The sequence below is a fragment of the Cynocephalus volans genome, chromosome 10 (genome assembly GCF_027409185.1).
Source record: "Cynocephalus volans isolate mCynVol1 chromosome 10, mCynVol1.pri, whole genome shotgun sequence".
Lineage (NCBI taxonomy): Eukaryota > Metazoa > Chordata > Mammalia > Dermoptera > Cynocephalidae > Cynocephalus > Cynocephalus volans.
Window position 1 is genome coordinate 108718849 of NC_084469.1, and position 27234 is coordinate 108746082.

Sequence of the window (27234 nt, forward strand, 5' to 3'; positions counted from 1 at the left end):
GGAGGCGAACGGTCACCGGTCGCGCCCGGCCTTGCTCAACGCCCGGCAGTCTCCGCCGTCGCCGCCGCCCTCTGCCGCTGCCGAGGCTTCCCGCCGCCGCCATGTCCGCCAGTGCTGTCTACGTGCTGGACCTGAAGGGCAAGGTACGGAGGGGTCCCCACCCTCCCCGTTGCCAGGCAACCGGTAGGGGCCGGCCCCTCGGGGACCCACCCTGTTTCTAGGTAACAGGCCAATGGTCCCCACCCTTGTGTTAGGCAAGGAGGCAGATAAGCCTCACCTGAGGGCCCCACCCTTTTGCTGAGTAATCTGTCAGGATGTGGGGGGGGGTCTTTGGTCTAGGAGCCCCGTCCTGTTGCTAGGTAACGCGGTGGGCTGCAGCCGCACATGTTGCTAGGTAACCGGCTGCACCGCCCCTCCCCCTGGCGCCTAGGTCCCGGGCTCAGGCCTCCGTGGGGGCCACGGGGAGGGCGCGCAGCAGAAGCCGGGCGCCGGGGCTGTGCGACCCTTGGCCAGAGGTAGCGAGGCGTGGCGGGGACAGTGTGCCCTCGGGGCGGTCCCGCCTTCTCTGTGCACAGCCGCTTCTGTTCATCCTGCGCTTTCTCCTTGTCGGAATTCCCTAACGCACATCTTGACGTTGAGTGACAAGAGTTAGGCGAGGTGGGCGGTGGGAGAAACGAGGCACAGAGAGGTGCAGCAGCCTGCCCAAGGTCACACCGGCCACAGAGAAGTAGCGGGTGTAGGAGTCCGACCCAGAATCGTTTGTCCATTTAGCTGATGTTTGGGGAGAACCGACTAAGTTCCTGGAAGGGTGCTAAGTCTTGGGCCACCTTGGGTGAGCAAAAATGGAGTCAGTCCCTGTCCTTTCGGAGCTCACAGCCCAATGGGGGAGATGGACAGTAATCTCCAAAGCACAAATAGATGTCCTTTGCGATGGTGGAGCAGTGCGTATATAACAGAGGCAGTCACCTTCAGCTGGGGGATGAGAGAGGGTTTCTTTCCCTAAGGGGAGTGACAAATTGAGCTGGGACATGAGGGAGTGGGACATAACCAGGACCCAGGCAGCGTCACCAGGGATATAAAGGAGGGTTAGTCCACTCCTTTCAGAAGCGGGCTGCTGTTTTCCTCCAAGTTCATCCCAGGTGGAAGGTGAGTAACTGGCCTTTTGCATGTGAGAGCAAGAACCGGTCCAACAACGTTAAGCAAGTCCAGCTTGATCAGTGGGAGAAACGTGGGTTTCGGGTGTTAGGTGAGGCAGGCAGGAGTTAGCTCAGAAGCAGTTGAGAGTGGAGAGGTGAAGCAGCTGCCCCTTCCTGCCCCACCCCCAGCACTTTCCCGAAGTCCTTTTAGTGGGTGCCTACCTTGGACACCACCCAAAGTCAACAACTCGTGAGTCCCAATGCTGGGTTTCCTTCCCGGCCTTCTTGGAAGCAGGGAAGACACCCTGCTTAGAGAAGCATGGCTGGTGGGTGCGGTGTTCTTGCTTCTGTCCTGGCCACCTCGTCCCCAGCGGGCTGCCTGTCTCAGCTCGCTTCCTTCAGCAAACATTTCATGCACCTAACATGCACCCAGTTGTGTGCCAGGCACAGGGTGTCTGTCGGTGCTGACTCTCTCGCTATGGCTGTGGAGTTAGGGCTGAGCTCAAAATGCATTTCTGCTGCTCATCTGTGTGACTTTGGGCAAGTGCCTTCTCTCTGAGCCTCACTTTCCTCACTGTTCAGATGAGGCTTTTATGGGATTATTGTGCGGACTCGCGGAGTGGTGCATAAGATCGGTTTGGCGCCACCCATGGCCCACGATATGTTAGCCTCCATGGGCCTCTTGGTCTAGCAGGAGAGACATGTGGGAGCAGAGACATTATCAGACAGTTGGATCCAGGCAGCCACAGGGTCAGGGTCATGGCCCCAGGTAATGCAGTTGCTCAACCTCATTTTTGGCTGGCAGATGGGAAGATGTTTACGAAAGTCTCCCTGGAAGAGGATGGTGCTGGAGCTGAGCTTAAGAACATGACGAGGTGACAGGTGGAAAAGAGGCACCCACTGGGAGTGGGTACAAGGGGTTAATGGCAGCTTGCTGGGGCTGGCAAACGAGAAGTCCTGGGTCATTCTGGAGCCTGGAGGGTGGCATCAGGACAGCCGTGGGTGTTGAGAATATCCAGATGGGAGAGGGGGACCAAGGGGACCACTTTAATCCCAGGAAGGAGGAGCCACCATGAGGAGATCATAGCCCAGGAGAAGTGCGATCGGACCTGCCTTTCAGGAAGCTCCCCAGGGCAGCTCCCTCCCTCCCTCGGCAGCTGAGATGCTCTCTGCTCCTCCATTACCCAGGGACCTCATATTTCAAAAGTTTGCCTCCTGAGCAGACTGCCTTTAATCAAAAATAAGATAATGGCACATCCAGAAATGTATGGCCACATATCTATCACCAGGCAGAGCCTCTGATCACCAAGGAAACCCATGTGACCACATTCAGCTGGTGGAAGCCCTCCGTGGGCTCTTTTCCACTTTATCTCCTTCTCAGCAGCTTCTGACACCACTAACCACTCTCCTCCTCTGCACTTCCCTGGGCTCCAGGCTGCTGCATGCTCTTGGTTTTCCTCCTGTTTCTCCCGGTGTCTTCTGGTCCCTCCTCTTCCTTCCTCCCCTTGGCTGTTGAGCTCCTCAGGCACAGGCTGATGCCTCCTTGTACCAGGCAGGCTTTAATTCATGTCAGTGTGCTAGTGACTCAAATTTGTATTGCAGTCCAGAGCACTTATGTGGAGATCCGCTGGCCTCTGGAATACTGTGGAGGTCCCACAGCCATCACAGACTCAGCATTTCCCAAAATGAATGCCCTATCACCCCCAGACCTACTCTCTCTCCATCTCAGCGAGTGACACCACTGTCAATCCACTGTCAATGGCCGGAGACCCGGCCACTGTCCTCGCCTTCTTTTTCTCCTCACACCCATGTTCACTCCACAAACATTTACTGAGCACCTACTATGGACCAGACTCCATTCCAGGTGCTGGAACACAGCCATGAACAAGTCAGAAGTGGTCACTGTTCTCAGGGAATGTCAGACAATAAAACGAGGACACAAACATATAATGCAGCGGGTGACATGGCCGGTGAAGATAAAGTGGGGTCAGTGTAGAAAGGGCAAGCAGGGAAGACTTCTTGGAGGAGGTATCGTCTGAACCAAGACTTGAGAAATGAGAAGAGCTAGGGCAGGGCATTCTCGACAGATGGAACCACAAGTGCGGAGGCCCTGAGGTGGGGAGAGATGTGGGTCATTCAGAGACCAGCTAAGTGGCCAGGCTGGCCAGAGTATAGTGAGCTGGGGTAGCATGGACAGAAAGTCTTCAGAGAGGCAGTGCAAAGCCAGACTAAGCAGGTTCTTGTGAGCCGGGGACGGGCTTGAGGTTTGTCCTCAGTGCCACTGGAGGCTGGAGTAGTAGCAGTTTCAGTGGGGAGAGAGACCCAACTTGGCTTCTGTTTAAGATCCCTCTCACACTTTATGAGGAAGGACCTGCAGGGTCAAGAGTAATAGCAAGGGAGGGGCTGTCACCTCAATGTGTCACCTGCCTCCCTTTGATCTGCCCCATCTCCTGCCTCTGGCCTCTGATCTGGGGCCCACAGCTCCACTCCAAGGCTGTCCTCACTTCACCTAACCACTGTCTCCAGGTCTCCCCATGGGCTGTGCCATGCTGGTCCCTCCATCCCCATCCTGCCTGTCCCCCTCAGGCCTCAGTTTGAAAGTCAGGCCTTCTGGGAGTCCCTCAGTTTCCCCCAAACAAGTGGCCCACTGCAGGGACCATGTCTGTCTTGGTTACTGCTGTGTCTCCAGGCCCAGAATGGTGCTACCACAGAGGGGTGCACAGTGTGTGCTTATTGAATGAGCGACCACCTGTGCAGCCCTGTCCTCTTCTTCAGTCTTCCTTTGAGCACTCGGGGGACATGGAGCTCCTGGCCGTGCCAGTGGCAGCCCCAGAAATTGGATACCTGGGGAAGACAGTGGGCTTTGGGAAGCCTAAGAAAGCAGTGTTTAGCGAGCAGAAGTGGCCTTGCAGCAGATGAGAACTGGGGTTGGGATCCTGACTCACCGTTGCTCACTGTGTGACCCCTGGCAGGTGGCTGCACCTCTATGGGCATCACTGTCCATCTCTAAAAATGACAGGCCTACCTTATGGAGGGTGGCAAGGTATATAAGAGGGGGTATTATATGGGAGTCCCTCGGCCAAGCCTGGGCCCAGTATCCACGAGCTTACCTACTGGGTCCCAAAGAGGACTCCTGAACCTCAGCTCGGAGAGGGCACAGGGTCTCTTGCCCACAGGCCATGAAAGAGAAACTGGGACAGGAATATTCCCTCCCTCCCTCTCCCTCTCCCTTTCTCTCTCTCTCTCTTTCTCTCTCCCCTTCTCTCTCTCCCCCCCCCCCCCCGATCCCCCACACTTTCCCCTCCCTGCCTTGCTCTCTGGCTTGAAACAGTAAAGACAGTGTCTTTAATGAAATGACAGGTTCTGAGGCAGGCGGTTCCCAGATGGTCAGCTTAGCAGTGGCATTCTCAGTGTGGTGCTGAGTCCCGTGGCCAGCTGTCCTCATGGACCCCCGAGAGCTGCAGCAGCTCTGAACAGCATCTCTGCACGAACCCAGGCTGGCCAAGTGTCCACATTCCTTTTTGTTCCTTCAGTGAGGTGTAATTCACATGTAATACACTGCACTACTTAAAGTATACAGTTTGATGAGATCAGAACCCTGTGTGTGTACCTGGGAAGCCATTACCACACATTCCATCACTCCCAAATCTTCCTGGCACTCCTGTGTTGTCCAGCCCTCTGTCCAGCCCTGTCCCCAGGCAGCCACTGGTGTGTTTCCATCACCACTTTCCAGGATGCTGTACAAGTGTCATCGTACAGGATATGCTCTTCTTTGATTTCTTTCGCTCGGCACAGTGATTCTAAGACTCTTCCACGCTGTTGTGTATTTCGATAGTCCATTCCTTGTTATTGCCGGGGAGTGTTCCACGATGTGCATGGATCTGGTTTATTTCTTTGTTCAACTGTTGAAGGACATTGGCGTTGTTTCCAGTCTGGGTCTATTTAAGATAAAGCTGCTGTAGACATTCATGTGCGATTTTTCATGCGGACATGTGGTTTCATTTCTCCTGGGTAAAAACCTGAGAGAGGAATTCCTGGTCATTTGGTAACTCTGGGTTTCACTTTTTGAGAAAATGCCAAACTTTACCAAAGCGCTTGTCCCATTTTACATTGCCATCAGCAGTGGGCAGGCTAGGAAAGAGAGGGACCAGCTGAAAGGCTTCTGTTCTTCAGGCCACAGGTGGGTTCCTCAGCAGGGAACGGGTGCCCCAACACAGGCAGAAGAGCAGGTGTGTTTGTATGGGAAAGGCTCTGAGAAGGTCTGCACTGAGAGCCTGTGGGGCATTGCTTAACCTGGTGTCTCTGAGCGATTCAGTCCTGGACCCTTGCCCCCAAGCCCCCTCCCGCCTTCACCCTGCAAAGAACTTCGCTGGCCCCTGTGGAAGTTCACTTTTGGAGATGCGGTCCTTGAGGAATTCCCTGGGGGACAGAGATCAGAAGGGCCTCTGGTCCTGCCTTTGCATGGCCAGCGGCCATGATCGGGGTCCCCAAGGGAGGCAGGCTGGCACATCTCAGCTGTGCTCCAGGCACCTGGGTTGCAGAACTCCAAAATGAAGGCAACTGTCCTCTTCTTCACCCTGTCCCAGGTGCTCATCTGCCGGAACTACCGCGGTGACGTGGACATGTCAGAGGTGGAGCACTTCATGCCCATCCTGATGGAGAAGGAGGAGGAGGGGATGCTGTCACCCATCCTGGCCCACGGGGGCGTCCGCTTCATGTGGATCAAACACAACAACCTGTATTGTATCCCTTCACAGGAGGAGCTCCCGGGCACTCCTGCCTGTGCACCTACATGTGCATGCACACAACCAGGGCTGGCTCAGGCACAGGGCAGGGGGCCGTCAGACAGAGCTGCCCTCCCAGAGCCCCCTGCTGCCTGAGGAGATGGGTAAAGAACACACGATGACGTTGTAATGAGCATGAGGAGAGGAGAGGGTGTGACAGGGACCTCATGTGGCCCAGGGACCCAGGAAGGAAGGTGACATCCTGGGGAGAACTGTGGGAAGGCCAGGCGTCTGCCAGCCAGAGGGGCAAGTGGGCATGAGGAATGCTAGACCTGGGCCAGGGCTCTTGAAGGGGGAAGTAAGGCTTGTTCTGGAAGCTGCAGTGGGGGTGGCCGGAGCTCCAGAGGGGGGCTAGTGGCCAGAACAAGGCTGGAGAGGTCAGCAGGGTCTGCACTAAGGGGTCTCGGAGAACATCATCTTAAATATGATGGGAAGTCCTTGGCGGGTTTTAGGCAGATTTGCATTTTCTGGCAGTCTCTGGCTGCTGAGTGGGTACCAGACTGTAGGGGACAGGAGTGGACATAGGGAGAGAGGAGGCTGAGGCCAGCGTCCAGGTGGGAGGGGTAGTGGCTGGACCACGGAGGTGTGGTGGGTGCAGAGAAGGGGAGAGATTCCTCACACCTCCGCCCAGATCTCAGAGCCCGCTGCTTGTGGGCCATGTGGAGACCTTGCCAAGCCAGTTCCCATCCACAGCGTCTAACTGGCCACTCCCTGGCTTTGGTCAGACTGCCAGGCACATTTCAGATCCCTCGATACTTCAGGAAGGGTCCGGCTTTGCAGAGGACAGCCCCATTGTTGGTCCAGCTCCAGCAGCCGTGGGACTAGCAGCAAGTCTCTCTCTGCCACGACCCCTCACTGCAGGACCATTCGGGTCAGTTGAGCTGATACACACATGTTGCACCCAGCAGATGTGGGCTCTGTGCCCTTCCCCGTGTTTGTGGAGACACTCAGGACCCTGCCAGTGCAGGCATAATCCACAGGTCAGAGCGTCCCCTGGGAGCCTTTTGCAAATACAGACTCCCAGGCCCTTCCAGCCCTGCCCAGACAGAGTCTGCATTGTAGCAAGATCATCCCTGGTGGCATTGTATGTGCATTCTAGTGTGGGGTGCTGGTCCAGGACCCTCATCTGGCTCCCCATAGGTCTGGTTTCCTGGGGTGGGCCTCTGTTTAGACTTCACCTCTGTCCATAGGCCCTGACAAGAGCTCTGAAGAGTAACACAGGCCACTTGTAACCAGGAGTTGGCTGTTCTCTGAAGCCGCCCCGGGTCTGGGCCATGGCTGCCCAGGTGTGGGGAGGAGGTTGGGGAGCCTGTGTTCTGAGCTCAGCAAGAGCTGTCAGATCAGTTTCCAGTTGGGCCGAGGGCAGCCAGGGAAGAGACAGTGAGGGCTCACCTCTCCAGGTGAGTGAGCTTTCTCTCATCTCCAGCCTGGTATCCAGTTCTCTTGTCAAGTGACAGTTTCCAGAAAGGCCCCAAAGAGAAGGTCGGACGTATCCACTGCACCTCTTTATAAACACCTGGGAGGGTGTGTCGCCGTGCTGGAGGGTGGCGGCCGGCACTCCCTTGACTGGGCCCTGTGCTGTGCCTGAGTGAGGCAGGAAATGAGGTGGACACGGTCCCTGCCTGCCCTGCCTCCTGGGCACACAGCCAGACAGCATTGGGGTGTCATGAACAGGAACATCCGGGGCACAGCGCACAGGCCTGCAGAGGAGGAACCAGCCACCCCTGTGGCATGAGGCCCATTAGGGAAAGAGGAACAGAAAGTGCCCTACACACGCTAACCCCAGGAGGCGGGGGCTGGCTCCATGGCAGGAGGGAGAGTCTGTGCCAGGCACTTTACACACATCACCTCCGTGAATCCACTGACAGGCCCTCGTTAACCGGGAGAGAAAATCAAGGTTCCATTACGAAGCTTTGCTTTGGGGGCCAAGGCTTGTGTTTCTGAATCCAGGAAAGGCTGGAGCCAGAACTGGCCCTGCCTGCTTCCTTGGAGCCCGGCTGGGGAGCCCTGGGCCTCAGCAGGGTAACAAAGCAGTTGGCTTTAGAGGAGCAGGGTCAGCTGGGTCCTGCCTTCTGCTCCTGGTATAAGCTGCATCCCCTCCCCTCTCTGGGCTGTTTTCCTCAGGGCAGCCCCCTGGCCCAGCAGTCCAGTTCCCTGTGCATCCACCATCCCTGTGATTCTCTCTGTTGGCGAGTACTTCCTGGGGGCCAGGACCATGTCTGGCTGGCAAATGTTGTGCCCCAGGCCTGGCTCGGACCAGAAAATTGGCAGCCCACCGTAGGCCAAGTAAATGCCTGGGAGTGGGGCTGGGGGAGGCTCTGAGCCCAGTTAGGGGTCCCTCCAAGACATGCTGTGAGCCAGGGTCTGCGAGGCAGCAGCCCAGGCCTCTGAACACTCCTTAACTGCAGCCGCCATGCAGTGGTTGCCACTTCCAAGAAGAACGCATGTGTGTCACTGGTGTTCTCCTTCCTCTATAAGGTGGTGCAGGTGAGTCTTACTTAGAGGGGCTGTGGAGGTGGGTGGCAGTTGTCCTGGTTCTGCTTGCATGCCTTCCCCTACGTGGCCACCAGAGCATGGGCTGCAGCATCTCCAGGGAGTCCTGGGGCTGGAACCCCAGGAAGTGGGAAAGGCAAACCCCAGCACCCTGCCTGTGGCATTCTACAGCCTTGGTCACTCCCCTGCCCTGTGAACAGAAGAAGGTAGGGCTTGGGGCAGGGGTATGTCCTGACCCTGGGAGGGCCAGGTTTGCCCCCAGCCAACTGTGGAAGGATTTTGAGTGACCAGCCAACAGTCAGGGTTGGGGAGGTGGGATGAACAGCAGCAAGGCAGAGCTGAGCTCAGCTCAGAATCTCCTTAGGGGTTCTCAAGGCACAGACACCCAAGGCCTACCTTGGAGAGGGCTGACGCACACCAAGCCCAGGCTGACAGCAAGATGGAAAGATAGCACAGCACATGCAAAAGCCCTGGGGCAGAAGCATACGTGGTGCTATCATGAAGCATCAGAGAGGCAAATGTGCCTGGGACAGAGTGTGGGGCTGAGGTCAGCAGAGTGGGCAGGGCTGGGCAGAGCTGTGGATTTCATTCCAAGTCTGATGAGGGAGCAGGGGGTTTAAGCAGGAGACTGACAAGACATGGTTTGATTGAAAGCAGCCTCTCTGGCTTGAAGGCATCAGAGAGGCTGGTGAGGAGGCTGCTGCAGGCTTCCAGGAGAGGAACACTGGGGTCCTGGCTGAGACAGGGCTGTGAGGTTGAAGCAAGTGGGGAATGGGCCCCAGGAGGCCTGGGGTGGGCCCAGGAAGGCTTTCATCACTCAGGTGGTGCTGCCTGTGCAGAACTTCGGGGACAGGGGCTGGCCTGAACTGTGAGGTTGTCGGGGGAGGAGAGCCTGGGAAGGCCCCACATGAGGCTGAGGAGCTGTGCAGCAGGGGTGCCATTGTGGGTAGGGCCAGCCTGGCTGCGCTGCCTGTGTGATATGAGCTGAGGATGGGGCGATTGCGGGCCTGGAGCACGCAGGGTCATCAACAGAGCAGAGAGGGCCGATGCAGGAAGGGGAAGGTCCTCATCCCCGGAGAGTGGACATTTCCTTTCTGTGTTAGTGCCCACCCTGCTTCCCTTCTTTGGTGCTAGTGCTAATGAAAAAGCTTCTAACAAGCCACTCTTGTCCTTTAGCGTCCCTTCCTTAACCCTCTTTCCCCTGAAATCAGGATGCTGCACCTGCATGTACTCGTACAGCTGTACAGCCTGGCAGCTCAGGGAGGGTGCCAGTTACAGTCGGGATTAAGGAGAAGCTCTGGAGAGGCCACAGGCCTAGGGGAGTCTGTCCTGGTAGGGAGGAGAACAGACTGGCAGGGTCAGGATGCAGGGCGTGAATGTGTGCAAGAGTTCATTCATTCCTCTTCCGTCCTCTCAACAACTTGCCTGCCCCCGCCCCCTGCCGCAGGTGTTTTCTGAGTACTTCAAGGAGCTGGAGGAGGAGAGCATACGCGACAACTTCGTCATCATCTACGAGCTGCTGGATGAGCTCATGGACTTCGGCTACCCCCAGACCACTGACAGCAAGATCCTGCAGGAGTGAGTGGGCAGGGTGGGGCCCTGGGGGGACAAGCCTGCGCAGTGTCAGGACACTGATGTCATCAGGTTTGGAAACAGCAAAAGCAAACGTGTATTCTTGTTGGCCCTCGTCCACCCTCCCATCTCCAGCTGTGTGTGGGTTTTTACTAAGTTGCTCTCAGTGGTTTGGGATCCTTCTCCCTACTTTACAGGGAGCAAAAGGATGCTCAGAGAAGCCTGTGTTCCTAACCACTGTGCCTGTTGCTCCCCAAGAGGGAGTGGGGTCACCAGGGTCCCCTCCCAGGAGTCAGTCCCATCTGCATGCCCAGCAGGGATGGGGAGCAGCTCATGCCTGGCTCTCATTTTCTTCGCCAACTTTGTCTCCTTGGCCACCCAAAACTGAATGCTTTTGGCTCATTGTAACTTGAGTCTGTTGGTGTTTTTGGAAATTGTTAAGGTAGCCTTGTATTAAACAGCCCCAGGTAAAACCAAAGGCTGCCTTTTCTAAAATCTGCTGAAATTGGGCTGTTTTCAAATCAGGTGGGACCTCATTCCAACGCAGCCGAAATGTCAGGGACTGAAGCAGTGGTGTTGGTGCAGGCGACAGCTCTTAACTCTGAATGTGTGGCCCCATAGGTATATCACTCAGGAAGGCCACAAACTGGAAACAGGGGCCCCACGGCCCCCGGCCACTGTCACCAACGCAGTGTCCTGGCGGTCTGAGGGCATCAAATACCGGAAGAACGAGGTGTTCTTAGACGTCATCGAGTCTGTCAACCTCTTGGTAGGCTTCCTTCCTTCCTCCTTTTTTAAAAACTTTTGTCTTCTCCATTAGAAATAAAAAGAAATAAATTTTAAACCTAGCAAAGCCCTGAGAAAATTGAGGTTTCGTGAGATAGCAGATCAGCATGGTTCAATTTGGGCCGTTCATTGAAATGTAAGCTCTGCTTTGCCTTTATTAGATTTGTTTTGATTTAGAATCAATACGTGCACATTGTTTAAAAAATCAGAAAGCAGTGTATAAAGCTGGAAAGCAAAGGGCTCCTGTAATGGGAAAAGCCACCTCCTTTAGGAACCATTTGTCATCTCCCTCTCAGACCTCATCCTATAGATACGCGGTATATGTGTATCTATGTAACACCGAGATCATGAGATGTGGTTCTCCTGCTCCTTGTTGTTTTGGTTTTTGTGTTTTGTTTTATTTTACGGTGTTCTATATCTTTGTTTGTTTGTTTCCTTTAATTTTATTTTTTAAATTATCACTGAGTACAGTGGACCTTTTTTCTCTATGAATTTTAGCACTGTACAGATTTGTGTACCCATCACCACAGCCAGGACACAGAACCTCCGAACTCCCTCGTGCTGCCCCTCTGTGGTCCCTCCCTGCCACTTCCGCAACTTCTGGCAACCATCAATCTATTCATCATCGCTATAGTGTTGTCTTTTTGAGACTGTCGTATGAATGGCATCACATGACACCCTAGTTGTCTTTTTGAGATTATCATGTGAATGTCATTGTATAGTTTGTGACCTCTTGAGTCTGGCTTCTTTCACTCGACAGAATGTCTTTGAGGTTCATCTCAGTCATTATGTGTGTCAAGAGTTTGTTTCTTTTTATATTTATGAATGTCTGTTTTATATTCTGAACCACAGTTTGTTTATCCATTCACCCACTGAAGAAGGACATTTGGGTTTTCCAGTTTTTGGCAATTATGAGTAGAGTTGCTGTAAGCGTTTTGTGTGCAGGTTTACGTGTGGACATAAGTTTTCATTTCTCTAGGGTAAATACCCAGGAGTGGGATGGCTGGGTCACACGGTAAGTGTCTGTTCAACTTCATAAGCAACTGCCCCCTGTTCCCATCTCGCATTCTCACCAGCAGTGGCTGAGAGTTCTGGTTGCTCCACGTCCCTGGTCAGTACTTTTATTTTTGCCATCCTGATAGGTACGCAGTGGTGTCTCGTGGTAGTTTAAATTTGCATTTCTCTAATAGCTAATGATGTTGAGCATCTTTTCACTTGTTTGTCATCTGTACATCCTCTTTGGAGAAGTGTCTCTTCATGTCTTTTGAGCATTTTTAAATTGGGTGGTTTGTTTTCTTATTGTTGAGCTTTGAAGATCCTTTATGTATCCTGGATAGAAGTCCTTTGTCAGATATGTGACTTGCAGATATTTTCTCCCAGTCTATATCTTGTCTTTTAATTCCCTTAACAGTGTTTTTCACAGAGCAAAAGTTTTTAATTTTGATAAAATCCAGTTATCAATTTTTTTTTTCCCCAATGACTGGCCAGTATGGGAGTTATCAATTTTTTTAATCGATTGTGTTTTGGGTGCCATACCTGAGAACTCATTGCTAAACCCAACATCATATCAATTTTCTCCTAAGTTTTATTCTAAAAGTTTTATAGTTTTACATTTAGATCTATTATCAATTTTGAGTTAAATTTTATATAAGGCGTAAGGTTTATATCCAAGTTCATTTTTTGCATGTGAAATAATTTTTGGCAGTTGTTCCACACTGTGTTTTGAGAAGGCTATCCTTTCTACATTGAGTTGCTTTTTCATTTTTGTCAAAAATAAGTTGGCCATATTTGTGTAGGTCTATTTCTAGACATTATTCTATTCCATTGATCTGTATATGTATTCTTTCATCAATACCACACTGTCTTGATATTACTATAACTCTTTTTATTGTATTTTTTATCTGTTTTTATTTGGGGGGGCTGGCCAGTACGGGGATCTGAACCCTTGACCTTGGTGTTATCAGCACCACATCCTAACAGAGTGAGCTAACTGGGCAGCCCTTTATTTTATTTTTAATTGTACATATTTGTGCGGTACAGTGTGTTGTTTCAGTGTGTGCATATATTATACAATGATTCATTTAAGGTAGATAGCTTATCCATCACCTAAAAACATATCTCTTCTTTGTGGTAATTATAGTCAAGATCCTCTTTTCTAGCTGTTTAGAAATGTACAATATGATATTATTAGCTCTAGTTAGCCTAGAACACCAGAACCTATGTTTCCTATCTACCTGTAACTTTGTATCCATTAATTCCCCTCTCCCTTCCCATTTCCCTCTTCTCCTTCCCCTCCTGGCCTCTGGTAACTATTATTATACTTTCTACATCTATGGGAACCTTTTTTTTTTTTTTTTAGATTCCACGTATGAGTGACATCATATGGTATTTGTCTTTCTGTGCCTGGCTTACTTCATTTAACATGATGATCTCCAGTTCCATTCATGTTGGTGCAAATGACAGGATTTCATTTTTCTTATGGCTGAATAGTATTCCATTGTGTATATGTACCACTTCTTTAAAATCCATTCATTTGTTGATGGACACACTTAGGTTGATTCCATCGCTTAGCTATTTTGTACATAGTGTTCGATGAACATGGAGTGCAGGCGTCTCTTTGATATATTGATTTCATTTCCTTTGGTTATATATCTAGTAGTGGGATTGCTGGGTCATAAGATAAATCTATTTTTAGTTTTGTGAGGAACCTCCATGCTGTTTTCCATAATGGCTATATGAATTTACATCCCGACCAACAATGTATGTGGGTTCCCTCTTCTCTCCATCCTTGCCAGCATTTATTATTTTTTGTCTTGTTGATAATGGTCATTCTGAGGTGAGATGGTATCTCATTGTGGTTTTAATTTGCATTTCCCTGATGATCAGTGATGTTGAGCGTTTTTTTATGTCTGTTGGCCATTTGTATGTCTTCTTTTGAAAAACGTCTGTTCAGTTCCTTTGCCTGTTTTTTAATTGGGTGATTTGTATTTTTTGCTGTTGAGTTGTTTGGGTTCCTTATATATTCTGGATTTTGTCTGATGTGTAGTTTGTGAACACTTTCTCCCATTCTGCAGGTTGTCTCTTCACTTTGTTGATTGTGTCCCTTGCTGTGCTGAAGGCTTTTAGTTTGATGTTGTCCCATTTGTCTGTTTTCGCTTTTGTTGCCTGTGCCTTTGTAGTCTTGTCCAAAAAAGTGATGCACATACTGGAACTTTATAAAAGTAAGTTTGAAAATCAGAGAGTGTGATTTTTCCAACATTCTTCTCCAGTGTTCTTTGTATTAGTTCTTGCATGGTATGTGTTTTTCTATCCTTCTATTTATTTTCCCCATCCTTTTATATCTAAACCACCTATAACATATTCAAAGTGCTTTTCTTGTAGAAAGTATGTAATTAAGTTATTTTAAAATCCATTCTGACAATCTCTTTTCATTGGTGTTTAGACCATTTATAGTTACTGTAACAATTTATTTGGGTTAAGGTCTGCCATATTATCATTTGTTTTCTGCTAGTTCCCCCTGTGTTTCATCTCTGTTTTCCTTTTTCCATCTCTCAGTGGGTTATTGAACATTTTTAGTATTTCATTTTTGTTTCCTTAGTGTGATTTTGACTATATCTCTTTGTATGGTTTTTTTTAGTGGTTGCTATAAAATACATACTGACCTTTTCATAGTCTATTTGGAATCAATATGTTACCACTTCATTTGGAATATGGGAACTGCACTGTCCCTTTATGCTAGAGTTGTGCTGTATGTCACACTTACATACATTGAATACCCCACCAGACAGTGTTAACATTTTTCCTTTTAATTGTCAAACATAATTTACAGAACTCATGAGGAGAATAGTCTGCCATATTTACCCAGATATTTACCATTTCTGTTGCTCTTCCTTCGCTCCTGAGTTTCCAGATTTCCTTCTGGTATCATTTCCCTTCCATCTAAAAAGCTTCTTTTAGAAATTCTTGTAGAACAGGTCTACCGGCTACAGATTCCCTTGGTTTTCCTTCCTCTGAGAATGTCTTTATATTTCACCTTCATTCCTAAAGGATATTTTCACTGGATATAGAATTCTGGGTTGACAGTTTTCTTTTAGCACTTTAAAAGTGTTATGCCACTTCCTTCTGGCATCAGTGGTTTGTGATGAGAAATCCATAGTCATGCAAATCCCTCAAATCCTAATTTCCATATGGATAATGTGGTGTTTTCCTCTGTCTGCTTTCAACATTTTTTCTTTGCCTGTAGTTTCCAGCAGTTAGATTAAAATGTGTCTAGGTATGGATATCTTGGGGTTTCTGTTGTTTGGAATTTGTTCAGCTTCTTGAATCTGTACATTTATGTCTTTCAGCAAACTTGGGAAGTTTTCAGCCATTATTTCCTTAAGTATGTTTTTGTCATTTCGCTCTTTTTCTTTTCTTTCTGGACTCCAGCAACATGAACATTACATGTTTTGTTATTGTCCCATGGGTCCCTGAGGCTCTGTTCATTTTATTCCAGCTTTTCTTCTCTCTGTTGTTCAGCTTGGGTAATTTCTCTTGATCTGTCTTCCAGTTCACAAGTTCACTGACCTTTTCCTATGTTGTCTCTGTTTGGCTATTGAGCCTATCCAGCAAGTTTTTTTAAATTGTATTTTTCAGTTCTAAAATTTCTCCATTTGATTCTTCTTCATTTCATCTGTTTCTTTGCTGAGACTTTCTGTTTTAATATTGTGGCAAGTGTGTTTGAAATTTTTTTGCAGCTGGCCAGCACAGAGATCTGAACCTTGACCTTGGTGTTATAACACCACACTCTAACCAACTGAGCTAACTGGCAAGCCTTGCAATTTTTATAATAGCTGTTTATTTATTTAGTTTGTGTGTGTGTGTGTGTGTGTGTGTGTGTGTGTGTGTGTGCGCGCGCGCGCTCGCAGCTGGCCAGTATGGGGATCTGAACCCATGACCTTGGTGTTACCAGCACCAAACTCTCCCAGGTGAGCTCACTGGCCAGCCATAACAGCTGTTTAAAGCCTTTGTCAGATAATCCAAACATCTGTGTCAGCGTTGATATATGTTGGTTGTATTTTCCCATGCAAATTGAAATTTTTGTGGTTCTTCATATGCTGAGTAGTTTTGTATTAGATCCTAGAATTTCTGAATATTATGTGATAAGAGCTTAAGTCTTATTTAAATTATCAGAAAATGTTGATATTTTTGTTTTAGCCAGCAGTCAATCTGGTTAGGTGCAGGCCACAAGTTCCAACCCCCAACCCACAGAGCTGAATATCAGTTCCGTTTTCAAAGGCTTTGTGCCATTTGCTATTCAGGTCTTTCCTGAATATACACTGCCCAGTGGTCAGTCTGGGACCAGGGCAGTTAGTTCAGTTTGCAAAATCTGGTAAATCAGAGAATGGTATAAGGATCAGATTCACACATGCGCCATTCTGGAGAGTTCTGGAGACATAAACAGCTTCATGGGATGCTTTTCCTGAGCTCTTCACTGTCTGCCTGATATTTTCTGGTTCCCTGGGCTTTTTTGGTCCTGTGCCCAAAAACCTGGAACTCTAGATCCCCACTCTGCCATGCATGTCTGCCTTTGGGCCCGTGTCCTAGCCCAAGTGGAGGGAGAGGGGAGAGGAAAGAGCAACCATGGCGGCCCCACCCTCTCAGAATAGCAACTGGTGCCAGGCGGTGGTCTGAGGCATGAGAGGACAGGAAAGGGGTTCCTTCTGAGCCTCAGGAGTGCCCCTAAGGCCTTAACAGCCAAACGAGAATCTCTCCCAAGCTCTGTCTGCTCTGTGGTGCTCACTTCCAGGTTTCCGCTGCACTTTCTCATGGGGACGGGGGAGACAATGCTCCCTAGCCAACCTGCTGCTGTTGTCACAGTCTTCCAGTGGCCACCGGGCCTTCTGCCCAGGTTCACAGTCATGTTCAGTGGCAGGGAGAGGGAATGCTCACTGACCCCACCTGCCACAGTGTGCTTCCTCCACATCAGCACTGGCCTCGATCCCATTATTTGGGAGGGCAGTGTTGGTTCTGCCGATCCCGTCGTCGGTGTCACTCAGGTGTGCACATTTCTGCCTGTCACAGGCAGCTCTCATCCTCAGACGTGCACACACGCGTGCTAGGGGCATCTCCCTTACCTGGGTCAGGATTTCCAGAGGGCTGAGTCACAGAGGTAGAATTGCCAAGTGAGAGCACTTCCCAGAAAAACTCTTCCAGTGCACTCAGTGCAGACCTGTTTGCTTTCTTACTTGCAAGCCCTGGCCAAGACAGTGACCTCACAAACCACATTCCGTCCTGCCTGGGGACCCTTGTCTGGATTGTTTAGTGAGCCCAGAACATGGTCCGCATGGTTCTGGAGTGCCCTGGGTGGAACATCAAATCCCAAGAGCAACTTTTAGAGAGCCGGGCGGGAATGCACTGGGAGTACGGGGTGCCAGCCACGGGCTGTGCATGCCCTGCACACGGTCAGCACAGAGCAGTGTCAGCACACCACCTTCCTTAAGTCTGATTGCAGGGCCAGTGGCTGGGTCAACATTTGCCTCCAGATTCTGATAATCTGGATGGAGCCTGCCGATCCTTCACCAAACATCTCTTCACTGCCAGCCCTGGGAAGGGCACCAACTTTGGGCGGCCAGTCACATGTCAGCTGAGAAGGCCAAGCTGGTCTTGATTGCCACCTGCAGGGCTGGGATCAGCTTTGCCATCTGGGTAGCTTTTTGGCTCCACTTCCTGGGCTTCCTTTACGGCATTCGTGACTGTGTGTGTTCACTTCCAGAGGGCCATCAGGAACAATCCATCTCCCCAGAGAAGGGGACTTGGGGCAGTCACAGTGGGGTGGAGTGTGGAGGGCCCTCGGAGTAAGGCAAGTGGGATCCCAGTGCTCGGGATCCTGGAGGAGATGGCCATTGTGTACTGCAGAGCAGGGAGCTGCCTGCTTGGGTGAGGACAGCGTGAGGCCAGTGTGGCCAGCATGGAGTGTGCAGGGAACAGTGACAGGAATTGGGGGCAGGAGGTGACGGAGCCAGACTATGCAGGGCCTTGTGCTGTTTCGTGCCTTTCTCAGGATTGTCACCCACTTGACACTTCAGTTTCCCGCTTCCCTCAGAGGTAGCAAACTGGGAAAGGGCTTTTCGTGTATCTTCACGGTGTATTTTATGCACTCACGTTAAAGAGTGGGTGGAGTTTCCTCTGCTCTGCAGACCTAGGAAACGTGGGCCCTCCACCACGTAAGCATGGCTGGGGCCGGCATCTGACCCCAGGGTGTGAGTTTGTAACCTTCAGGCTGACTTACTGGCCTGGCCACCCCTCTGTGCCTCTGTTTCCTCATCTCTAAAACGGGTACAAAGAGAAGTGTTCCAGCATCCTGCTTACTCCAGACAGGCCGGGAGGTGTAGGCCCACTGCCCTGATGTGACATTTATTCTCTCTCTCGGATGCATCTGCTTTTGCACAATGGGTTATCGTCCCTCAGGTCATCTCAAGTCATAGTCCCTGCCCCGTCGGGGTCGAGGGGTGTGCAGAGAGCAGTGTCTGGTGCAGAGCAAGGGCACGATCAGTGTTGGCCACCGTGACTGCATTTGTTTAAGTTTACTGTTGTTTTGGATCAAGGATTATCAGACTTCAGGGCAGCCTGGGAAGCAGGGAGGAGTCAGGCCCCAGGAAGCTCCGTCTGTAGCATGCCTGGGGCATGAGGGCCAGTGGCCTTCCCAGGAAGACAGGTGGAGAAACAGATTTAGAGAAAAGTAAGTCTGGCCTGGCCCAAGAGAGCCCGACTTGGTCTGTTGGTCAAGTGAGCAGGGACTGGTAGAGTCTGGCCTGAGCCAGCACACAGCCTGTCATGAGCAGACTCAGCACAGGGACCAGCTGCCTGGAGGGAGAGAGTGATGCAGGAGAGAGAGCCCTTAGACCCGAGTCCCAACAGGTGTCGCTGGGCCTCAGTATGGCCTGAGGCCTAGAGAGGGGCCCACAGTGCCTGCCTCAGTGTACCCAGGGCCCTGGCATGAAGGCTGGATGGGGGTGGGTGAGCCTGGGAGTCGCAGCTGGGTGTGGATGGGAGGATCAGGGAGGCCTGCGCCCAGAGCTGGGGCTCCCCCACCTCAGGAGATGTTCACAAGGGAAATGGGCTTGGAGGTGAGAAGGGCTTGGAGAGTGGGGTGGCTGGCAGGGTCATGCCTTGAGGTAAGGGCAGTGGCTGGTAAGTTGGGGACCTCCCGTCATGCTCGCCCCATCGCCCCCAGGTCAGCGCCAATGGCAATGTCCTGCGCAGCGAGATCGTGGGCTCCATCAAAATGCGTGTCTTCCTCTCAGGCATGCCCGAGCTGCGCCTGGGCCTCAACGACAAGGTCCTCTTTGACAACACAGGCCGTGAGTACCCCTGATGGAGGGTAGACAGCTTCATCCGGACTCAAGTGTTAGAGCTGAGAGGATTGTTTGCCTGGGGGAAGAACAAGCTGGTTTAGGAGCAATTCACATTCTTTAAAAGACAGCTGTGAAAGTACTCACACAGAGTGAAAACCCTGGAGTCAGGCCTTGTTCTCCCATCACTCCAGGGACAAGTTCTCCCCTCCGCTCAGCCTGGGTCTGGGCTATTTGAGAGCCTCACACAGTGATTCAGGCTGTTGCTCCCCAGCCTATAACCTTCCATGGTGGGGCAGGGGGCAGAGTGGGCTCAAGGTCCAGGGTTGTGGGGCTCCACTTTTGCAAACTCAAGCACCCACCTCCCAGCCCATCACAGGCCCACTGGAAGACGGAGCAGGGGGGCCCAGGCAGGCCCCTGCTCTTGGCCAATGAGGTTCCTAGGCCCATGAGGTTCCTCAGCCATAAGTCCAGTCAGGGCAGCTCCCTGCCTGGGGCTGGGCAAGGCCCCACCCACACAGACCCTCTCTGGGTGGGAAACCAAGATTGGACCCTGATCCAAGGGGTAATGGAGACTGGGCCCTCAGGGAGCCCCAAGCCATCTCCCAGCCAAGTGCATTCAGCAAATGCATCCCAAGCAGCTCCCCTGGCTGGGCTCTGGGCTGGCTACTGGGGACTCAGTTTGGACCAGGCCGACCAGACCTGTCCCTGGGGACCTACAGCCAGCAGGGCCTGAATCACATGCCCAACTCGGGACTTGATGGGCACCCAGGGGCTGGGGAGTGACAGAGGTTGTCTTGGAACCTGGCCCTCTTGGCATGTGCAGCCCAAGATGCTCCCACAGGTGTGGGGTGGGGGCTCTGCTCTGCCAAGGGAGAGCCCCAGGCAGTAGGAGCATTGCTGAGAGGGACCCGGGGGCCCAGGCTCTATCCTACCCTCACACACACCCCCACCCCTCAGGCGGCAAAAGCAAGTCAGTGGAGCTGGAGGACGTGAAGTTCCACCAGTGCGTGCGGCTCTCGCGCTTTGAGAACGACCGCACCATCTCCTTCATCCCACCCGATGGCGAGTTTGAGCTCATGTCTTACCGTCTTAACACCCACGTGAGTGCCCGCTGGGTGGCAGGTGGCCAGGAGGCCCAGGGGCCATGGGGTTCCAGGCAGCCTCCCTCCTCCTCCCCGTGGGCAAGACCTTCCCGTCCCCAGGGTGGGTCTCACGTCTATGAGGCACAGCCTAGGGCAAGTGCAGAGTCAGCACCCCCAGACTACGTGGGCTGTCCCGGCTCCAAAATGACCATGTTTGAGGACACAGGGCTCCGAGCTTTCTGAGGGGACAGAACCATTTGGCAACTTGTGTCTCGTTCCCAGGCAGCCTCACCAGGCAGGCCCAGTCACACTTTCTGTGTTCTCTCGAAGGCCCTGCAGCCCTTGCTGCCTCGGCCTCTGTGCTCTGGCCCTCCAGCCCACCCAGATGCTGGCCATGCACTCCTTCCAGGGCCCCGGGCAGTGGTGTGCTAGGCCTGTACCTGGGCAAATAGTTTCTCACCCTGGGCCTCAGTTTCCCCTTTGTGAAACTTAAAATGCAACCAGGTGTGAGCACTGTCTCCACTCTCCCTGACAGGTCAAGCCTCTGATATGGATTGAGTCCGTGATCGAGAAGCACTCCCACAGCCGCATCGAGTACATGATCAAGGTGCAAGGGCATCAGCCAGCAGGAGGGGGCGGCTGTGGACGTCCACGGCCTTTGGCACAGGGTCCTGACCCAGGGCTGGGGGTGCCATGGGCCTGTCATCTGTGATGCCTCACTGTGGGCTCAGGTACAGGAGGTGTCCTAGGGACAGAGAGGAGACTCCACTGGGGCTGCCCTTACATGGTGCCACCTCCATGGGAGGGGCCTGTGACCAGGCATCCAGGAAGGCTTCCCGGAGGTGCTGCCCACCAGGTGGAGCAGGCCTGCCTCTCAGTGACCCCACCCAGCCCAGGTTGGCTCTGGGGACACAGACATTGTCCTCAGAGGCTGGGGCTGGGCCAGCAGGAGGGATGGGAGCCTCCAAGGCTGAAGAGACAGGAGGGCAGAGATTAAACTTGTGGAATCATGTGTAGGGAGGGTCTTGAGGGACAAGATAGGGTGTGGGCAGGATCTGGAGTATCCAGAGGTCAGGTGGCAGGAGGAGGAAAGAAGGACCTGTGGGCCAGGCTGAGGGCACATGGCTCTGGAAGGGGGCTGGGCTATCTCACCTTCGTCCTTCAAAACCTTGGCCTGTGTCGGCCTCGTCTGCAGGCGAAGAGCCAGTTTAAGCGGCGGTCGACGGCTAACAACGTGGAGATCCACATCCCTGTGCCCAACGATGCCGACTCGCCCAAGTTCAAGACGACGGTGGGGAGCGTCAAGTGGGTCCCTGAGAACAGTGAGATCGTATGGTCCATCAAGTCCTTTCCGGTAAGCACCATTCTCTGCTGGGTGCCCCCTCCAGACGTCCATCTACCCCCCGTGTTCCCTGCACCATCTCAGTGAGGCAGCCAGGCTGCTGTAGGATCCCCTGAGCCTCAAGACTGGTGGCACTCCCCACTGTGTCCTCCACACCTAGGGCTTCTGGGAGGGCCAGGAGGGAGGGTGGACAGGGAGCTGGATGGCATGGAGGGAAGGCTGGAGCAGGCAGAAGCTGGCTCTCACTGCACGGACCACTCTGCACCTTCCTGTCGCTGTGAACCAGCCCCTGTGTTCAGCCCCAGGGCAGCACCCCCTCCCTCCGTCCCCTACGCACCCCAGCGAAGGCGCCCCCCCTCCACTGGCGAGTAGACTTCCCCTGACTGAGGGAACCGGGATGGAGCCAGGGCCCTCCCCCGAGGCAGGCTCAGGATTCAGCTTCCCTCAATGGGCACAGGCTGCCTTGAGGCTGGAGCAGCACAGCTTCTAGAACCCAGCACCAGCTCCAGGAAAGTGAAGCAGAGCATTTGAAGCAGCCTTGGGATTGTCTAGTCTCAAGTGGGTTGATAGAATTCGGTTGTGCAACCATCTGTGTCTCTGCTAATCTCTCTTTTCTGTGGATAATGGGCCATTTAAAGTTTCTGTTTTTGTTGAAGTCAGTTTATTTTGAAAGTCAGTTTTGTTGAAGTCAGGTAAATTACATTTTCTAGAAAATTGTCTGTCCTAATCCAGTGAGAAAATTGTCTTCACAAAAAGTGGTCTCCTTTTTTCCTTTTCTTATGAGAGTTCTTTCTTTCTTGTTATTTCTAATTTTGCCTATTTGTGCCTTCCTTTTTTTTCTTGATAAGCGTACCTACTGGTTTGTCTATTTTTTTTTCTAGATTTGCTTTTAATTTATTTGTGGTATTATTTTCCCATTTTCTAAGTCTTTAATTTTAATCTCTTCTTTCTTTGTTCTGACTCTAACTTTTTGAGTTAGATGTTTAATTTGCTTATTTTTATTTTTAAATTTGTATTGATATCAGTATTTAAGCCACAGATGTTTCTCTGAGCCCTGCCTTAGCCATTTAACCCATAGATCCTGATATGATATTTGATGTCAGTATTTCCTTAGAACTTCTATAATCTAATAGAGAGGGGTTTTAAAAAATTTCCTGGTGCAAGGGCTTCCCCCCCCCCCATTTTCCCCTCACTCTGTAGATTTGGTGCCTTGGGGTGAGAGAATGTTAATTGTACTGTTTCTAACTGTTTATAATTTATTGGGTTGTCTTTTGTGGACCAATAAAAGGTCACTGTTTGTAACTATCCCCTGTGTACTTGAGAAGATGATAAGGCCTCTGTTACCGTAGTAGAGAATTCAGCACGTTTGCCCACGAGGTGGGCTGCCCTTCTGTAAAGTCATCCTCCTGGATGCAGAGCTGGTTCAGGGCCCTCATCCTGGCCATCCTATGGTTCTCTTCACATCTCTCCTAGCATCTGCTTTACAAAAGTTGCTGCCATGTTATTTGGTGCATTGATACCTGTAACTATTATATGTTTCCTGTGGATTATAGGTCTGTAGCCAAAGGGACTGTGGCCTGTCCTTCTTTGTCCCTATAATTCTTGGCCTGAATTCTCCCTCATTGTGACAGCAGCCCTTGTCCCTGTTTTGTTTGCCATTGGCTGACATACCAATAACTGTTGTTCCTACTGCTGCAGCCTTTCTTACTGTGCTTTTGCAACAGAGAACTAGGTTTTGGTCTGTGAACCAATCTATAAGTCTTTCTCATTAGTAGGAGAATTAAACCTACTGATATCAACATGAGCATCACGAGGTGGGTGGGCAGACTCCCACTGTTCCAGGGAGGGCCTGCTTCCCCGCATTCTCTTTTGCTTGCATTTTCCCTTAGGTCTCCTGTAAGGTTCAGGTTTTTGGTGTGGTTTAGTGTTTTGTACATGGGCTAACAGAGCTAATTAATTCATTTGTAGCCTTGTTTGTCACCTGCTGATATCACACTGTTCTCCCCCGTCTTCCCAGTCTTTATTAAGCACACATCAGCAAGTCAGGCAAAGTCCTCACCTTCATACTGGCCCTGGAAGCAATGGGCGGAAACTGACCACTCACTGCAGCCTGGGGAGGGCAAGGAAACTGAGGCTCTGCTCTGCCCTTCCTGCCCAAGGCTCGTGAGGACAGCCCCTGCTCTGGCGCTGAAGCAGCCCTGGTTGGCAGCAGCTCCTGCTGAACCTTGGCCTGAGCCCTGTGGGTCGAAGAGTGTGTTATCCCAGGTGTGACCAGAGCTGGGATCGTGCCCCTGACTGCTCAGGGCAAGACCAGGTGCTCAGGATGGCTAGGCCAAGACCCGCTGCTCCTCACTGCCAGAACTCAGGTTCCAGTCCTTCCTGGGTCTGCTCCGACCCCTATCTCTAGAGTCACTGCTCAGCTTCTGGGGCTTTCCCATACTCACCCTTCGGGAGCAGAACCTGGGGCCATCCCATCAGTCAGCATGGTCTCCTTGGGCTCCTGCTTTTGTCACCTCTCCCTATTCACATTCCTCATTGTGACATTTCACTTTTCTTTCACACACTGTCCTGAGATTGGGCATTTGGGGCTGTTCATTGGGACCTCTGGCCCGGGCAGGTGGGGCCCTCTTGTCCCCGGCAGCCCCTGCCTGTATTGGTCATTACACGCTCTCCCTTGCTTTTCTTCCTCCCCAAGGCCAGTCTGTTTTGTTTTCCTTGGCCACAACTAGTCTTCTCTCCCTGGGAGCTTGTGAAAGTCTCTCTTGCTCCTTAGGATTCAGCGAGTTTCCCTGGGACAGCTTCTGACCTGCCCAGCTAGGACTCATGGGGGGCGGTCTGTGGGGCTTGTAGGATAAGAGTTGGGGTGACTGCAGACCACACAGGAAGGGGCTTGGTGACCAGTGCTCACAGCCTGGCAAGATCAGCTCTGGACACTCTCTAGGGGCAACTACTGGCCAAGCTGAGGCGGGGCCGCAGCCTGACAGGCTCCACTTCCATCTGTCCCTCAGGGCGGCAAGGAGTACTTGATGCGAGCCCACTTTGGCCTGCCCAGCGTGGAGGCCGAGGACAAGGAGGGCAAGCCCCCAATCAGTGTCAAGTTCGAGATCCCCTACTTCACTACTTCCGGCATCCAGGTACGTGCAGCCAGTACGGCCAGGGCCCCAGAGCAAGATGGACGGGCCCAGAGGTATCAGCCTGCACTCAGAGGGCTGCAGGTGACAGACATCAGCACGAGCAGCTTAGAAAAGTGTGTTTGGTGGTCAGCTTGTCCCAGGACCCCACAGTGCTGCCAGGCTCTGCCTCTCCTCACAAGCAGCCCAGCCCCGACAGGGAGAAGCCTGAGCTGTATCGACTGAGGCCTGACCTTGGGCTTCAGCCCAAACCTCAGAGGCGCATTCTACCCAAGGTAGCGCTTGGAGTTCAGGCGTCCACACACATTCTGTGTGGGGCCTGTTTCTCTGGAATCCCCCTCGGAAAGCCCATGGGCAGAGGAGAGGGTTACAGAGAACCAGATGGCCTTTTAGGGTCCAGAACCCTTCTCCAGTAATCTGCTAAAGGGCCATGTCTATGAGCACATGTCCTGGCTCCTTCCACTTCTGGAGGTGGCCTTGCTCTCCTTCAGCCTCTGTGAGATCCACACAGATTAATCCCCTTGCCCCCCATGGCCTCTCACCCAGTCCTCATCACAGCCTTCCCCACCAGCACCACCGAGGAATGATTAAGGTTGGGGGGGACAAGAGGAGTGAGAGCCTGTGTGTGCTCAGGGCCCTGGTACCTGTGCCCCAGGTGCGCTACCTGAAGATCATTGAGAAGAGTGGCTACCAGGCGCTGCCCTGGGTCCGTTACATCACTCAGAACGGAGGTGAGTGTAGCCGCACCTGTGGGAGGGGGATGCACTGAGTCCAGAGGGGCCCACGGTACAGCCCCAGGGTCAGGATGGATGGGGGTGCCTTCCCTCCCCTGTGCAGAGCCAAGGATGGACCTTTCCTCCTGCCTCCTAGATTACCAGCTCCGGACCCAGTGAGGCGCCACCGCAGCCGAAGCCCCCAGCCCTGGCCTCAGGGCCCCTGGTGGAAGCACTAGGGAGACGCACCTGCCAAGCTGCCAGATGGAGGGGCACTCCCTGGACTCTGGCCACTCTCCCGGCCTCCACCCAGGAACCCCTCCCTTTCCAGGACCGCTTTTCCCAGAAGAGACTCATCTTAGAGCAGTCTTTTCTCCTTGCCCCTGGAGTCAGTTCCGGGGGAAGGACATGGACTCCCTGCCTCTAGAGCTCAAATGCAGCCTTTTGTGCTGTTTGGCTCCCAGGTACCCAAAAGCTCAGCCAATGCTTAGACGCAGCTCGCGCCACCTAGGGAAAGCGCCGGACTGGCCGGGCCAGCAGGGGCGTCATTTTGTTGCCATTTTGTGAAATGTTCTAGGTTTATGGGTGTCCTTGGGATTTGTCTTTGTTCGTTTGTTGCTGTTTACGTTGTCCCCGCTGTCCACGCGTCCTGTCACGTCATGGGGCACTCAGGCAGCACTTAGTATGGGCCTGGCCCTTGTCCCTTTCCTCCCCAGGGGGCCCACAGAGGCCCCTTTGACACACTGGGGTAGGAATCGCGTGCCCTCGTTGGGTGCTCCTTGGAGGCCGTGGGCCTGGTCCTAGAGGCCTCACCAGTGGCACCTTCCCAGGGCCTGCCTGGGCCACAAGGCGCTGTCACTCAGCCAGATCAGTGTTTCCCCACCAGGGTGGTGGGGGCCAGTGAGGGGCGCTGGCCTCAGCCTTCTTCTTGCCCAGGGTCCAGAGGGTGGGGGCACATGTCCTCCTCATCTGTGCTTGGTCACCCACCTCAGCACCCTGGGCGATTCATGTTCTTACATTAAACACCATTTGTTGACTACGCTGCCTGCCTTCCCTCTGATGTGGCGTGGTATGGCTCTTCCTGGGTGACCACGGACAGGTGCAGGGCTCATCTGGCTCCATCACTGACCTTCCATGTGACCCCACTAGTTGCCACCGTCTCCCAGCAGAAAAATGGGGACAAGGAGTCAGGGATGACGCCTCCACTGCACTGACCACAGGGCTACCCTCCAGGGGCCATGCAGACAAGGTGCATAGACAAGCTCTCTGCTCCTGTGAGGTGACTGGCAACCTGCTCAACCCTCACATCGCCAACAGCTTGTCCCCGTCTCTCCCTGTCCCGCTGGCCACCTCGGGCGTGGTCCTCGTGCCAGCAGCACCAGATCCCCTTGGTGCTCACTGGAAATATAGGTGTGCGGGCCCGCCCCGACCTGCCGAAGAAGAGTCTCAGGCTGGGGCCTGGGAAACCCGCCACCAAGCACCGCGGTGATGCTTATGTGCACTGAAGTTGGAGCAGGGCTGCCTGCTCTGTCGGGAACTCACACGAGGGCAGGAAATGGCCGTCTTCCCACTGGCACCTGCACTCGTGCTTCCTGCCCCCTCCAGTGCTGATGTGCCCACGTGGCCAGCCCACTCTTGCCTTCAAGGGCTGTGTTTTCTCCCTCCTTGTCCCGTATCACCTTGGATGTCCTGTGGGCATCCAGCTTAACACGAGTAGAACCTTGGCCTCCACTATGTGGACTCTTCCCAACTCAGTAAACGATGCTGCCCAGTCTAGCGCTCAGGCCAAAGCCGTCACTGCCCACACCCGCAGCAGCAGCAGCAAGCCCTGATGGCCTCCCTCTGGAAGACCCTAGGCC

General features: G+C 52.7%; 1 protein-coding gene across 1 annotated transcript; it reads left to right on the forward strand.

The window, feature by feature from the left end:
* AP1M1 (adaptor related protein complex 1 subunit mu 1) lies at positions 1-26414 on the forward strand. The gene is made up of 12 exons (XM_063110440.1): positions 1-143; positions 5723-5879; positions 8340-8407; positions 9861-9991; positions 10607-10754; positions 18987-19113; positions 20065-20207; positions 20725-20796; positions 21385-21543; positions 24540-24665; positions 25318-25393; positions 25533-26414. The coding sequence occupies exons 1-12, from the start codon at positions 102-104 to the stop codon at positions 25553-25555; spliced, it is 1272 nt and encodes a 423-aa protein (XP_062966510.1). The 5' UTR covers positions 1-101; the 3' UTR covers positions 25556-26414.
* The last annotated feature ends 820 nt before the right edge of the window (positions 26415-27234 follow it).